General features: G+C 29.4%; 1 protein-coding gene across 1 annotated transcript; it reads right to left on the reverse strand.

Annotated features, from left to right (window-relative positions):
- Positions 1–1,882: 1,882 nt before the first annotated feature.
- LOC114178257 (probable inactive receptor kinase At5g67200) lies at positions 1,883–5,485 on the reverse strand. Its single transcript, XM_028064065.1, has 2 exons — positions 3,893–5,485; positions 1,883–2,918 (listed from the first exon to the last, which is right to left on the reverse strand). Exons 1-2 carry the CDS (start codon positions 5,238–5,240, stop codon positions 2,359–2,361), a joined length of 1,908 nt encoding a protein of 635 aa, XP_027919866.1. The 5' UTR covers positions 5,241–5,485; the 3' UTR covers positions 1,883–2,358.
- Between the last annotated feature and the right edge of the window lie 10,507 nt (positions 5,486–15,992).

Raw genomic sequence — 15,992 nt, forward strand, 5'->3', positions numbered from 1 at the left:
ATTAATTGCAACAAAATCTTACATGTCTTAATAGATAGAGAAAAGAAAATAAAATGACGACCGTGACTCAATTTAATGAAAAGAAATTAATAGGTAATAATTCAATAAAAAAAACTATAAAATTGAGTATCTAATGAAAAAAAAAAAATCTAACGGACTCAGTTGAAAATATTTAACACTGAAAACTTAATTTATACAATTTTTCATTTTCATCTTTTAGAAGTATTTACAGAAAACTACCTGTATTTTGAAATAAATTGAAACAATTAAAAAGTTACCACGTTCAATTCCCCTCTTAAAAACATTTTAACGGACAAGGTTATTTAAACATCCATTTTGTTTAACATCCTAATAACAGTTACCACCTAAAATATTATATTTTTGTTGTCTTTTATAGTTTTCTTATTAGGTGATTTTGTCCCCTGGAGTTCATTTAGTGTTCGAATTTAATTTAGAAAACTAAGTTAAATTTAACTCAATTGGATTTTAAAAGAATATTAACTTTTAAGTTTGTTGAAATTTGAAATAAATTTTACTTTAAACTCTACAAAAATATTGAATATTTATTATACTTGGTTTGTTTTAAAGTTATTTTTGTTAGTGAAAACGAACTTGAGGGTGTTATTCCTTTTTAGATAAGGTGATGTGCGACGAGATGAGAGTGTTGATTTATAGGAAAAATTTGAAGGTTTCTCGCAAGTTTGAAGAGAAAGACGGAGAAAGTCACGGTAAATGTAATTTTTGGATTATCCTTACTTTTTTTTCGCTTGCATTATAAAATTGTGCTAGCTTGACCTACCATAGTTGAATCGTGACAACTGAACTTGAAAACAGAAGAAGAAAAAAATAGTTCATGACGAAGCATAAGCGATTTTGATCGAAGATGAATCATTTCTTGCCGAAACGGAATTGATTCTCGGCCCGTGGAATCAGTTATCTGCTTCACAAAATTGATTTCCTAGTAAGCAGAAATCAATTACTTTTATGCTTTATGGTAAATAATTTAAATCGATTTTAATTGATCATTTCTCAATATGGACAACGATATTTACCTATTCTTCCTCATCCATTTTTAACTCTTCTAATCATCTTTTAATTATTTATTCTGATTTTTTTAATGGAATGATTTGGTGATTTAAAGATGATTGAACTAGTGAGGTCAAAATTGCATAAAAAAAATTATCAAAATATTACTATCCTCAATTTAAAATAATTTCATCAATTAAAATCTTTTTTACTTAAATTAATCACTCATCTTATTTTAACTTAATTTCTACCATTCACATTTTATTTTAAATTAATTCAATCAATTAAAATCTTTTTATTTTGAGCAAACTAAATTTTATCATAAACAAAATTTGAATTTTAAAATTTTATGAATTAAAACTCTATCTATCACATTAATACTCAAACTTTTATTTCATTCATTTTCCCTTCCACTCTTTTTTTCCTTAATCCAATAAACCTTTCCACCTTTTCCCTTATTTCCATCCTTTTTCATTCTCTGAAACCTATCTTCAATTTGAAATTTATTTCCACATCAATATGAATCCGAAACCCTTCTTGGAGGACAGAATGTCAATTGGTTTTGAATTTGAAACAGAATCAAAGTTCATTTCCAGAAAAAAAAAAAAAAAAAGGTCCTCTGCTTGCCCCACACCTAGGTGTGGCTGTCTGATACAAATTACAGTAGAACGGTGTAGCCTGACGTAGTTGCCTTTGACAGAAGAAAAAGAAAGTTGTTCAACACAGACTCAACCAAATTTTATAGTTCATTTAAAATTACTACTGCCTTTAGAGGAATGGGCTTTCTTGTGTAGGCAAAACTAGTTTCCTAGAACTAAGATTGACCAAAAAGGAGGGGACTGAGACTAATGTTGGATAAAAATTTAAAAATAACTTTGTGAATTTCAAATATATATTTCTGAATTTCAATATACACATAAACAACAAAAAGTACTACTGTGCTAAGATTAAAGGTATTTTAAGCTTTCCTTCAAAGATCAGCTGAGTCAAGTCTCCATTCAACCTTTTTCAGTTTTTTTTTTCTCCCTTGGTTGTCAGAGAAACGGAGAAAATTTCAATAACTCAAATGCATTATAATTCTATGTTACTGTGTCTATAGAACTAAGAAAAACTGCACAAACCAGCCCCGGCAGATAATAGAACCGTAACATCCGATGCTTCTGCATTTTTCACTGTATACCTGGTGAGATTTCGGCAAAATGAGTGCTTGATTTTCAGCCTGGCTTGCAAAATCACTCGTCTAAGTTCGTCCACGAGCGACAAATTTCTTTCATTTTCAACAACAGGACAAAGAGAGCCCAGTGAGGTTTAGATAAATATATAGTTCAGAAACTAAGAGATGCCAGTAAATGAATTATCCTCCATCGAAACGCTGTCCTTTATTCCCTGTATCATCTTAAGGACTTGCCACATTGCTGGCCTCTGCTCCGGCGAGGTTGCACTGCAAATACTGGCAACCTCCGTGAGCATCTCTAGCCGGTTGTCTTCACTGCCATCATCATCCCTCATTGTTCTCACCCAATCTTGCAAATCCGCTGGTGCAAGAAAAGGATGTTGGGAAGGGTGTTTACCCGTCAAAAGCTCTAATAGAAGCACTCCAAAAGCATAAACATCAGACTTGGATGTGGCTCTGCGGCTAGAGTTGCGAGCCTCGGGTGCTTTATAAGCCGCAGAATCGGAATCTTCAGTGAACGAAGGATCTGCAAAGAAGGACAAACAATAGTCCGTAATACAGGCTTCAAAGTCCGTCCCTAGAAGAACGTTAGAAGATTTCAGGTTGCCATGAATTAGAGTTGAAACTTGATGTATATAAGCAAGTCCATGTGCCACATCTTCGGCAATTTTCAGGCATGATGTCCAATGCAAAGGCTTCGCCCTCGCCGATCTTGAACCTGCACATGCAACACCTATCTTGGTTAAGAAATTATGGGTAATCAGAAACAGATTGGTCCCCACAACATTAGGCCACATTAAGACTTCTGACACTGAACAGCAATAAAAATTGGAAATTTTGAAATAAAAGTGCATTTGGCTTAACAAAAGGTCAACCGTATTAAGCACCGCAGTCAACCTGGCATTGAAATAGTACACACATATCACACATCCCAACCAAAAATAAAATAGTCCAAACAGAAACAAATACAACCCAGCCCCGTGACTGTCGACATCGGCCACCAAACCCCGAAAGCCAGTGCTCATAAGGAAAACAAAGTAAAAAACAATTGAGAAAAAGGCAACACACAATACAGACCTATCTGACAAAGCGTACCACTCCACATACAACAACCCTTTGCAGAACAACACATCATCCATCAAATCAAATTCTAATCGAAGCACCATCCCCCACAACATTTATCCTCAGTCTTCTTCGAAACTTCAACTCCAAAACCCAATTTTGACATTAGAATGAAGATTTTGAAAATGGCACATCATTGCCATTTCGACTGTAATGGCAAAGTTTTTAGATTCTTTAGTACAGAAGTTGCGACTGTTGGCGCAAAGTCACACTTACCTATACTTTCCCGAAATATGACGAAACAGTAACCAAAGTTCAAAAACTTGATTACAGAGCAGAAAACGCAGAAGTGTAACGTAACCGGCAAGAACAATAAGTGAAGAACTGAGCATTTACAATAAGTTAAAAGGACAAAAAAAATCAAACCTGTGAAAATTAAAATCAACACATGCATTGAAACTTTTGAAAACAAAATTCTATCCCAAGAGTAAGAAAATTGCCTTCAAGTTACGGAAAGAAATTTGGTTCATTTCACACTTTTTTTACTCGAAGAAAAAATTTATACAAACAGGACGGACTAAACAGTGCAGTTGAATTCATAATTGATGTTAATAAATGGAAAGTGACTACCGTGAACGAGGTTGAAGAGGCTGCCATTGGGCTGATAATCGTATATGACAAGCCTCTCTCCCTTGGCCTGAAAATAAGCCCTCAAAGGCACCAAATTGGGGTGGCGAAGCCTCCCCACAGCCTCCATGTGGCGCTCAAACACCATCCCATCACTCCCCCCACTCTTCCCCCCATCCAACCTCTTCACCGTCACAATCAACCGCGAATCCAGCACCGCCTTGTACGTCGTCCCCACGCTCCCCCTCCCCAGCAACTCCGCCGAAGCCCGCATCAGCATCTCCAGCGTATACTGCTGCACCTCCCCGCAGCAGAACACCAGCTTCCCACTCCTGTGCGCCTCCTCCATCCTCCTCACCTTCACCTCCCTCTCCTCCACCTCCACAACCCCCTCCACCTCATCCCCCTCCGCAACCACCGCTTTCCCCGCCGCCGCCTGCCTCCTTCTCACCACCGAACCCACAGACAACACAAAACCACTCACAACAACAACCGCCACAACAAAGCCGACAACCACTAGCCCAGTCTTCTGATGACGCTTTGTTTGTGCAGAAGCAGGCACAACCAAAATACCCTGAGACTGTTCGCTCTGACTCAACGGCGCCGTGGAGGTGGACGTGGCGGGGCCGAAGAAGCGGGAGCGCGAGCCACACTCTCGGTGAACAATCTCCCCGCAGAGGCCAGGGTTTCCCGAAAAGGAGGCAGCGTTGAGTTTAGAGAGGGTCGGGGTAACGGGAACAGGACCGGTGAGGTTGTTGTTGGAGACGTTGAGCAGTTTGAGCGCGGTTTGGTTGAGCGGAGGGAGCGTGCCGGAGAAGTTGTTGGAGTCGAGGCGGAGGGCGATGAGACGGTCGAGGAGAGTGAGCCGAACCGGGATCGAACCGGAGAGATTGTTGTGGGAGAGGGAGAGAGTGAGGAGGCGGTGGAGGAGAAGAAGAGAGGGGGGGAAGGAACCGGAGAAGTTGTTGTGGTCGAGGAAGAGGGACTTGAGGTTGGTGAGAGGGGAGAGATCGGGGATGGGCCCGTAGAGGGAGTTGTTGCGGAGGCTCATGACGCGGAGCTGGTCCAGTTTCGTGAGGGTGTCCGGAGGGAATGGGCCGCGCAGGCCCATGGATTGGACGACGAAGCGGACCACTCTCCCTTGTGCGCACTTCACGCCCTCCCACTCGCAGTAGTCGTACGGCTCGTTGAGAGTGTAGAGGAGCCTGTTGTCTTGGTCCGCTTCCCGTTTAAACGACAGCAACCACACCGCGTCGGAGGACACCGTGGAGCCACCGCAATCGGCGAGGCTGATTATCTGTAGCAACAGAAGGAGCAGTGCTGCCGTTGCCCTTCTGCTACCACCATGCATTGTTTCCTCTTTCTGTTTCTTCGGTTGTTCAGGTTTTTGGTTTTTGAGGTGAAACACATTTGTTGTCGAAACTCTGAGTATATCCTCTAACAGTAGTGGGAAGCAGCTGGATTTCAAGTCCTACTCGACTCACGTGAAAGTGGGGAATGCTGCAAATTATTACCTAATGTTTTCCCTTTTTCCTAATGATATAAACTCTCTCTCTCTCTCTCTCTGTCTATCCTCGTGCGCTTTTCTTTATCTTTTTCTACAACACCCATTTCCAATCCCATCTCATCTCCTTTATTATATCCTACAAAATGCTTAATACTACTCATAATCAAACTTCACGCATTAAACTTTTTTTTTCTTCTTATTAAACTCTAATCATTACAAACTCAAACACGTACTGCTTCTCAATTTCACATTATTATTTAACGACAGTTCTGTACCTATGATTTTTACGCATCAATTTTACCTAATTTTACGTAATCTTATTTTCCTCTCAGAATTTGCATCTAAAGATCTCGTTAGACTTATTGTCTAATTTCTTAACAAGGTTTTATAAACAAAATTGTTTATTACCTAAAAAATCTATCTCACCTAAACATGAATTATGTAATGTAATGGTCCTGTGTGTTCCCTAAACAAAGTTTCTTTTTAGATTCTCACGAACAACTTAAATATAGAAATATGAATTTTAGAATGTTGCTTGGCGTGGTTGGTTATGGTCATGGTCATGGTCCTAAGGAATTTTTAGCCATGTTAGATTTTCTGTCGCGCAAAGTGCAACATTTGTAGCATTTCATTAACCAACTCTACTAGAAAATCGAGTTGATAAGGAATTCTATATTTGATATGCTACTTATGTAACTGAAACTAAAGTTATATATCACTGTTCTATTTAATCTGTATTTTTAAGATAGCTTTTGTAGGGAGTTAAATATATAATAAATTTTATTATTTTATTAACTATAATAAAATAGTTATATAGTTTTTATTTATTTTTCTCTCTTCACCTGCAAAATTGAATTATTTAAAAATTGAATATATGAGAATGTAATTAATGTGAGATCTTGAAATTTATAAATCATAAATAAATACAAACAGAATTTCTAAAATAACCCAATACTTAAAGTGAACATACAAAGTGTTAACTAAAGTTTTGAGTTCTAATTAAAGTAAACAGTATATATTAGAAAGTGAAATCTATTATAAATTTCATAACAAAGACTTGTTATTCCTAAAACTAAGAGATATACTATACTAATGTATTGTCTTGTAAATATATTTATAATTTGTATTGATCAAAATGTTTGAAGATACAAAATAAGACAACTAAATATTCCTATTGTAAAAACGATTAGCCTTAGCCAAATATTTATTTCAAAACCTGAATTGTTTTACTGCAAAAAACTACTGTAATTAATTTAACGTACGTTAACTTATAATTCCAAAAGTGGATGACAGAAGAGTTGCATGTGCTAAGTGCTAAAGAATTTTATTATTTTTAATCCCCACTAATATAACATGCCTAACAATATGTTGCATGAATCAAAATTCGGTATTGCACAAAGAAAACAACGAATTAAGAGATTATATATATATATATATATATATATATATATATATATATATATATATATATATATATTACTCAACCTTTCAATTGTCACTTTCTGATAAAATTTTATCAGTAAAAATAAATAAATAAATAAGAAGGAATCTTTTAGAGAAGCTTTCGGATTTTTGGAATGGACGGCCTAAAGTGACCTTTTGAATGTGAGAGCGTTAGAGGCAAAATGATGCCATTATTTTCTCAATTTACTGAAATGCGTATCTTTTTAAAAATATTACGTAATTGGGTAACTTGTATTTGAAAATGTATTTCTCAATTAGTTTTTTTTTAATTAAAAATGTATAAAAAGGTCGTGTTGTGTAGTATGATTTTAATATTTTTTTTGGGGTACAGTGATAGAAATTGCGTTTAGAGGCATTAAGTTTTTTTTTATTTTATTGTTGTTAAAACAATTAAGTAAAAGTTGTGGTTACAACTACATTTCCGAGTTTTAATTTCTTTCTTAAGTTTAATTTACTTTTGTTTTAGATTTTTTTTACTTAGAAATTAAATTTTGTAAAGTAAAGATGTATTTTTAAGAAAATTGGTCAAGTAGAAATAATTCTACATTAAAAGGAATCTAGATATTTTTATTATATATATATATATATATATATATATATATATATATATATATATATATATATATATATATAACTTGTTATTATAGAATTGTTGGGAATAAAGTGTGAGTCTAAGTCCCACCTTAGGTGAAAATGAGAAAGTTGAACATCAATGATAAAGGCCCATAAACCTATGGTCTTAAGGTTTTGAATTGAAAGTGGTGTCAATCATTTATGTTTGGATTAGGCTCATGCTCATTGGTGTTAAATCTTTCCGATGATTCTACCCAACAGTGATACTCCAAGTGTAAATATAAGTTCAATCGATTACTCACTTGAAAATCAACAAGAATAACCATTGAACTATTGTTGACTTGTTTGTAATTAATTTAATTTGTTTCATAACAAATGTAGCCGTCTTTTTGAATATTAGCGTTAAAAATTAAATTTTGAACATGAATAAAGAAACTAATAATATTGATTTTAAACTCAATAAAACTAAAGTTTATAAGTTTTATAAATTCCTTTTACTTGTAACAAGTTAACAAATATATCAATTTAAAAATGGCAAAGGAAAGAATAACTGAGTAAAGAAGTTAGAGAGGTTAAAACTCTCGACTATCACACAATTAGTCATTTAATTTGATTTTATAATTCATTTTGTCAAAGAAAACACTTGATTCCTAACACATTTTTCTCAATGAAGTCAGGATTTCGTAATTTTTAGATTTCACAAATTAACTTTTATTTCTCATTCAACAAACTACATTATATATATATATATATATATATATATATATATATATATATATATATATATATATATATATATATATATATATATATATATATATTTTAAACGTGATTTTGACAATGAGGTGTATGGATAAGACTCCTAAGTACTCGTGTAAAAAAAGTAAACTATTTATAACGTTTCTTTTTAAGTTTGCAATGAGATAAGCTGGCCGGACCTAATTTATTATCCATTTTTTCATATAATAGCTTTTTTTCCATTTCTATTTCCATATAAATGATAAAATAAAAATAGATTTTTTTCCCGCAAATGAAAATAATTGATATTGTTTCTTAGAAATTTATTGAGTTTCTCTTTGAGGTAATAGTATGAGTATGGCCGGTGAACTTTATGAGTATGGTGTACATGCAATTATGAGATTGAGTTCATTGCCTTTGAACTTTAAGTGTAAGCTAAGTCTCTTCTTATAGATCAACGATCATGTGATGTCCTCTTTGTTCTTTCAATCATCAGCTCCACCATTTATTAAAAAAATAATTTGCCACCTTTGTCCAAACAAATATAAAAACAGAGTATAATAATAATACTACTACTACTTTTATGTTTGTTAGATTAGTGTAATAGTATACTATAATATACAAATGAAGATGACCTCAACCTTAAGTCATCACAAATAGATTAACAGTTATATTTAAGAATATGCTTCATGACAATGACACAATTTCCTGTTTGTTAAAGAATCACGAGTGTGTCACTCACAAAAATAATCCTTTTATCTATATACATATTCAATAATTGTTGTACACAATCCAAATTAAATTAAGTTTACTTTGTTCTTCTTTTGAATTAGTGTACTTTTTTTATTTACATGTGACTCATTGGTCCATTGGTCCATGTTTGTGACTCAAAATAATTTAAGGTGAATAAATTTAATAAAAAAATCAAATTGCATCGATTTTCACAAACCAGAATTTAATGGAAAGACTAATTTTACATTAATTTTTCACAAATAAATATCAAGTTACATCAATTTTCACAAATCGGATCAATTTGAAATTATAAAAAATTAGAAAACCAACTTTATATTTGTAGACAAAAACACTAACCAAATCAATGATTAAACCTAAATTTTTTAATCCAACTTAATCATAAACCAAAGCGATTGAGTTAGATTTTTTCTTTTCTCAATTTGAATTTTAATGCCTTACATTTAACTCCACGAGTTAACCAGTAATAAAAATTTTATCAAAATCATATTAAAAGAAAGTCAGAGATTAGATTTACAAGAAAGTTTATTATTAGTAACTTCTTTTAATAAAATTTCGGCTTTTCTTTTATCTACTAATATGTTTAGTATACCGGTCAACATATATTGTTTTGACTATCTAAATTCACATATGAAGTCATGTTTATATATATAACCGTAAATTTAATGTTTTAAAATTAGAATAACCATTAGCAAGAGTGTTTTTATCAGTAATTACTAAATAGAAAACAATTAAGGTCTTTCTTTCAATAAAATCATTTCAAAAATAAACTATAATATTTAAAAAAGTTATCAATTGTAAAAAATAATATTGTTATATAATTTATATAGTAAAATATTAATTTATAACTATATATAAAGAAGATTTTCTCTTTTATATTTACAATTTATTTTTTCAATTTTATCTTTAATTATTATTTTTAAAATTAATTATTTTATAAATAATTTAATTCTAATGGTTATTTAATTTTTTTTATTTTTTAACAATTATTTTTAGAACCTATTTTGTACATATATTTTATTTTTTTAATTTTATATTTAATAACTATTTTAAAATAAATTATATATTTTTTATATTTAAAAAAATATATTATTAACCTTAACTTAAATGTGTATGAAGTGCGAACATACATGCGCTTTTTACGCTGTGTGTTCGCTAATTTATTATAAATTTTATATTGTTTGTTATTGTAAAACTTAGTTACAAGAAGTAAATATTATTTTTTCTGTGGTGGAACCCACCGTCTTCGGTTTTTCTTCGTTTCTACATACATTCTTCAACTAATCCACCCAACCTTGTCTAATTTTTCATGGTTTGGTATCTCTCTTTTTCCCTCTTCACCCATACCAAGGACACCGTTAAGCATAAATACTCCCAATCCACACAATACAAATATTAGTTTCAACATGACGCAGTGGGTTTTCAACATTCTCCATTTTCTTAATTCTGTTTCTTAATGTGGAGAAGTTTATAAAGTTATGAGAAAAGTTTGACCTAACAATATACACACAAAATTAATCTTATAAAAAATCACAAGTAAATGAACACAAAACATAGACTTATACTATTAAAAAGTTGTTATGCAAAAACAACATTATTAAAGAAGTTATTTTTAAAAGTTTAGCCAAAAGTAACTATGTCCAAATAATATGTGTAACTTAGTAAAAATGGCTATTTCCGAATAATAAATGATTAAACTCATATAAAAACAAAACGATCTTATTTATCTTTTACTTTCTATATTACATGTTATTTATCTGTAACTAATCTGAGAAGGAAAGTTTTGTAAAAGAATTTAAAAAAAATATTTTAATAATGCGTTTGTCTTGCATTCGAAGAATTTGTCAAAGAAATAGTTTCATTATGATCAATAAGAGTACAAAAGAGTCTCAATCAATAGTACAAATTAGTTCCAACACCCAACCAAATAACAAAGCAACAAAGCTTTCAAAATAGAGAAGAACAAGTGAGGAAACCTCTACAAATCATTAGTGCAGTGCGAAATTAATATCTTCCAAGAAATTAATATCTCCCAACTCAGACCTAGTATCAAAGATCCGATCGGTCAGAATGAAGAGCAATGAGTTCCGAACCTGCTGTAAAAATTTCCGCAGCGCCGATTCTACTGTGACAGCTCTGTGAAAAACACGTGAACAAAATTTTCCCTCTACCTCCCGTCCTATATGTTAGGGCTTTCAGTGTATTCTGACTCTATTGTTCTGTCTCTCTTTATTTTATAGCCTTCTCTCCACTAAGTTAAGTGAGACATGGACTTCTCAAATTTTAGACATTTTCTCCACATAGGAATAGAGCCCAATACCTAACAATAAAATGTAATTGTAGTTTTTTTTTTTACGTGTTAGAACTTTTCATCAAAACAATGTGATTAGAAAATTACATAATATGAACTAGAAAGAGACGAATTTAAAACACATAAACAAAAAATTCTTTAAACAACTTATTAATAAATCAAAACTGAAAATCAAACCTGAAACAAAATAGTTTTTACCATCACAAAATTGTAATTTAAAAAACTATGATAATGACCGATACAGACGCACAGATTGTCCTACTTATATTGTTCTACTCGATTTTTTATAATTTTTGTAATTATATTCTGTATTATATATATATATATATATATATATATATATATATATATATATATATATACGGAAAAAATATTCTAAAGAGATTTTTTTTTATTTTTCTTATTTGTGTTGAAATAGAAATATTCAAAAAACTGTCAATAAAATAATATTTTTTAATCCTTCATGATAAATCGTATATTTAAATTTCTATTTTCTCTAACTTAGGATATTTCTGCCCGATAATCTTTTACTTTTTGCGTATGTGTCTACTTTGATTAAAAAGAACTATTTATTTTAATTATTATTAAAAATATTATTAAATTTATACAAAATATATTTTAAAAAAATAATTATAAAATACAGATATAGAATTTAAAGAATAAAATAATTTGTATTAATAAAGGGAAAACTGATAGTAAATATATACAAAAAAAAAACCCTACAATTATAAAAATACTCCTTTATATATAGTTATAATATTATACAACTAACAATTTATTATATTTTAAAAAAATAATTATAAAATAAAGATATAGAATTTAAAGAATAAAATTATTTGTATTAATAAAGGGAAAACTGATAGTAAATATATAAAAAAAAAACCTACAATTATAAAAAACTCCTTTATATATAGTTATAATATTATACAACTAACAATTTATTATATTTTAATTTTAATATATGATGAAAAGATATAATTATTTGAACGAAATAAGTTTGTTCATTTGTAATATACGAGGTCTATTTTTATTAACGATGAAGCAATTATTTTAAACCAAAACCAATATTCTAAAATTATTTGAGCCCAATTTTTTAATCCATTAATTCAATAATCCAACCAAAGTCATCTAATATTTTATTTTGCAGATTTGGATTAGTTGGATTCAAGTCGATCAAGGGAATTTTTCGCCCAACCCCACTTCATATATGTGATTATTCTAGCTCAAATCTTCACATTCAAAGTTTTTTTTTTTTTTTTTGTCTAGCAACAAAATATTAAAAAATAAAATCGTACTTAGCTGGTTAATCTTTTCGTCTGCCACCAATTTATAAATCCATAACCCATTATGGCCATGTGTCCTTTTTTGGAAGTTGAAACGATTGAATGTTATCCTTACCCTCTAAGTTTCAGTCATAATTTATATATCTTCTAAGGTACATTATGTAATGTTCCTATTTTTAAATTATTATTTTACATCTCTTAATCGTGAACCCCATTTATTATGTACGTATAAGACCTATTTTTAAAATATTTATGTTACATCTCTTCATCGTAAACCCTAATGAATGAATAAGTACATATAGTAAGACTTAATGGTCCTATCAATTATGAGAATACGACAACTTCTTGTAGTATATAGCAATTATTATCTATGATTATGAAATTAAACTGTTGAATAGATAATATACCTCTTAAAGTCTAAGCAAAAGGTTTTCCGAAGATACATTGGTAAATTACAGAAGATATCATGAAATAGTATGTTGTGAATTGTGAATGTCTCTTTGTAGGATTTATGGGGCATCTTTAAATTTGAATTTGCAACAATAATGGCGACCGTCGTATGAGAATGTTTCTATACAGAATTTCTTTTTCTTTTTCAGAAAAACAGCAGATAATGCTCCAATGATTGTACTAAAGATTATTCATCTGTAATATCTCAAAATTTATAATGTAATAATTCAAAATAATTATATTGTTTATAAATTATATATGTATATATTTTTATTTTATTAAGGTAATATACGATAATTATATATATATATATATATATATATATATATATATATATATATATATATATATATATATATATATATATATACACTAATATATCCTTATTTTTTAAGATATGAAATAAAAGAATAGACAAAAATTTCTTCTTCATAACTTACAAGATAAAGAGGAGAAAAAAAATGAATATTTGCTTCATCAATTTACTTATACGTATGGGAAAGTAAGAAATTTTTACAGTAAGAAGGGGAGAAATATAAGAGAAAACAAGAATAAAAGAAGGAGAGAGGGAAAGAAAGAAGATATAAGAAATGAGAAAAATGTTTTGCTTAAATCCACATAGTTTTAAAGTTGGAAGATTAAATTAGATAAAGTTTTAAAAATTGATTAATTCCGATCTTCACTAAATATAGATGGACCAAAAATATATTTAATTATTTTTCCAACTAAATTAAGAATTTTCTTTTTATTCAATTTACTAAAATGAACAATTTTTAAAAGAATTACATGAATTGATGAGTTGTGTCAAGATTATATGACTTTATTGTAAAAAAATCATGTCAAGGTGATATGATTTTAATTTAATGCTAAAGTCGTGCCAATGTCGTGCCAATGTGACAACTTTAGTTCAATACAATTTAAAGTGATTGTATTTATTTATATGTATTTCTAAATTATTTATTTATTCATTTATATTCATCTTTAATTATTCATTGGTTTTATTTATTTATATTTATATATCTTCGGTCTATACATTTATATTTATATTCATCTTTAATTATTCACACACAAATTCTATTTATTTATTTTATACATAGGTCCTATTTATTTTTTATATTTTTATTTAATTACATACTACTCTATTTATTTATTAATTTATATATATTTATTTATGCATTGGTCCTATTTATTTATTTATTTATTTATATTCATGTCTAATTACACACTGACCCTATTTATTTGTTTATTTCTATTTGTCTCCAATTACACAATGTACTACTTGTCTATTTAAGGGAAAAATATTTTTACTCCCTAAAGTTTGACTCTAATTTGGAAATGGTTCATGGTTGAAACTTTGTCACTGATTGATTCATCATGCACTTTCAAAATCATTGTTTTATCCCTATTTCTGGATGGCGTTAAAAATAGCAAACAACGAGCCATGTGTAATTAATTTTTTTTATGAAATAAATAACTAGCATTGGGCGACACTTTAAACAATTAATTATAAATTCACTCATTCTCACCTCTAAATGCCTTACACTATTTTTTTTTTTGTATAAATTTATTGTTCACAGGAAAGTGAGAGAAATGATTTGAAGGTGATCTAGTTGTTCACTTATGCGGATTTGAGGGAGTGGGAAAAGAAGGAAGATTGAATTTTCTCTATTTTCTAATCCTCTCTCCTATGCGATGATTTAAGGGGATATCAGGCATATTATATTTATGTCCTTAGTTTATTTTTTCAATTCAATTATGATAATATTGTAAACATGGCTTTTAGAATTACGTTTACAAAAATAATTAATACCGAAAATTTTAAAATTGTTATTAAGAAAAGTTTAAAAACTAATTATTATTTTAATTTTTTAATAAATATGTTTTTATTAAAATATGTTATTTTAATTTATTCATTTTAATATTTTTTTTTCTAAAATAAATCTATCTCATCTAATTATAATTATATATTACTTTTAAAATTAAGGACAATTTGGTAATCTTGTTTTTTTTCTATTAAACTTAATTCTTAATGTATCACTTACATCAAATCACTCACAAACTTTTACGAATTTTACTTATAAATTCAACCACTATCACTTCTAAATTTCTTATACTGTGTTTCTTTTTGACAAATTTACTGTTCACAAGAAAGTGAGAGAAATGATTTGAAGGTGATGTAGTTGTTCACTTCTGCGGATTTGAGGGAGGGGGAACGGAAGGAAGAGGGAGATTCCTCTATTTTATAATCACTCTCCTATGCGATGATTTAAGGAGATATTAGACAGATTACATTTATATCCTTAGTTTATTTTTTCAGTTTAGTTATGATATTAATGTAAAAATATGATTTTTAAAATTATGTTTACAAAAATTATTAATACCGAAAATTTCAAAATTGTTATTAAAACAAGTTTAAAAAGTAATTATTATTGTAATTATTTTTTTATTTTTTATTAAAATATTTTTTTAATTTATTCATTTTAATATATTTTTTCTAAAATAAATCTAACTCATCTAATTATAATTTTAAATTACTTTTAAAATTAAGGGTAATTTGGTAATCTTGTTTTTCTTTTTATTAAACTTAATTCTTAATCTATCACATCCATCAAATCACTCAAAAATTTTCACAAATTTTACATATAAATCCTCTCACTCTCACCTCTAAATCCCTTACATTGTTCTTTTGGAAGGATTTACTATTCATGTTTTACGGGAAGAGAGAATTAGCAAGTGATTACTTTGCTCTTTTGAGGGTGATAGAAGGTGATGTCTAGCGATGATTAGCAACTGATTACATTTCAATTTACGAAATTACTATCTCATATTTCGATTTTCTTGCACATTTATTCATTTATCCTTATTATGAAAACAACATAATAAAAATTATTAACACAAATAAAATTTTATTATGGTTATAATAAAAATTTATTACTTCTAAAATTACTATTAAAAATAAAATAAAATCTCCATGTAAATAAATTATTTTCCACCTTACATATATTTTCATACCAAATATATTGTATT

The sequence above is a fragment of the Vigna unguiculata genome, chromosome 3 (assembly GCF_004118075.2).
Source record: "Vigna unguiculata cultivar IT97K-499-35 chromosome 3, ASM411807v1, whole genome shotgun sequence".
Taxonomy (NCBI): Eukaryota; Viridiplantae; Streptophyta; class Magnoliopsida; order Fabales; family Fabaceae; genus Vigna; species Vigna unguiculata.

What these genes read in the sequence shown, in the direction of transcription:
- LOC114178257 (XM_028064065.1), bottom strand. Translation starts at nt 5,240, where the DNA reads ATGCATGGTGGTAGCAGAAGGGCAACGGCAGCACTGCTCCTTCTGTTG. An exon ending in CCTCTTCAACCTCGTTCACG is followed by an intron (nt 2,919 to 3,892) that starts GTAGTCACTTTC and finishes TTGCATGTGCAG; the next exon opens with GTTCAAGATCGGCGAGGGCG.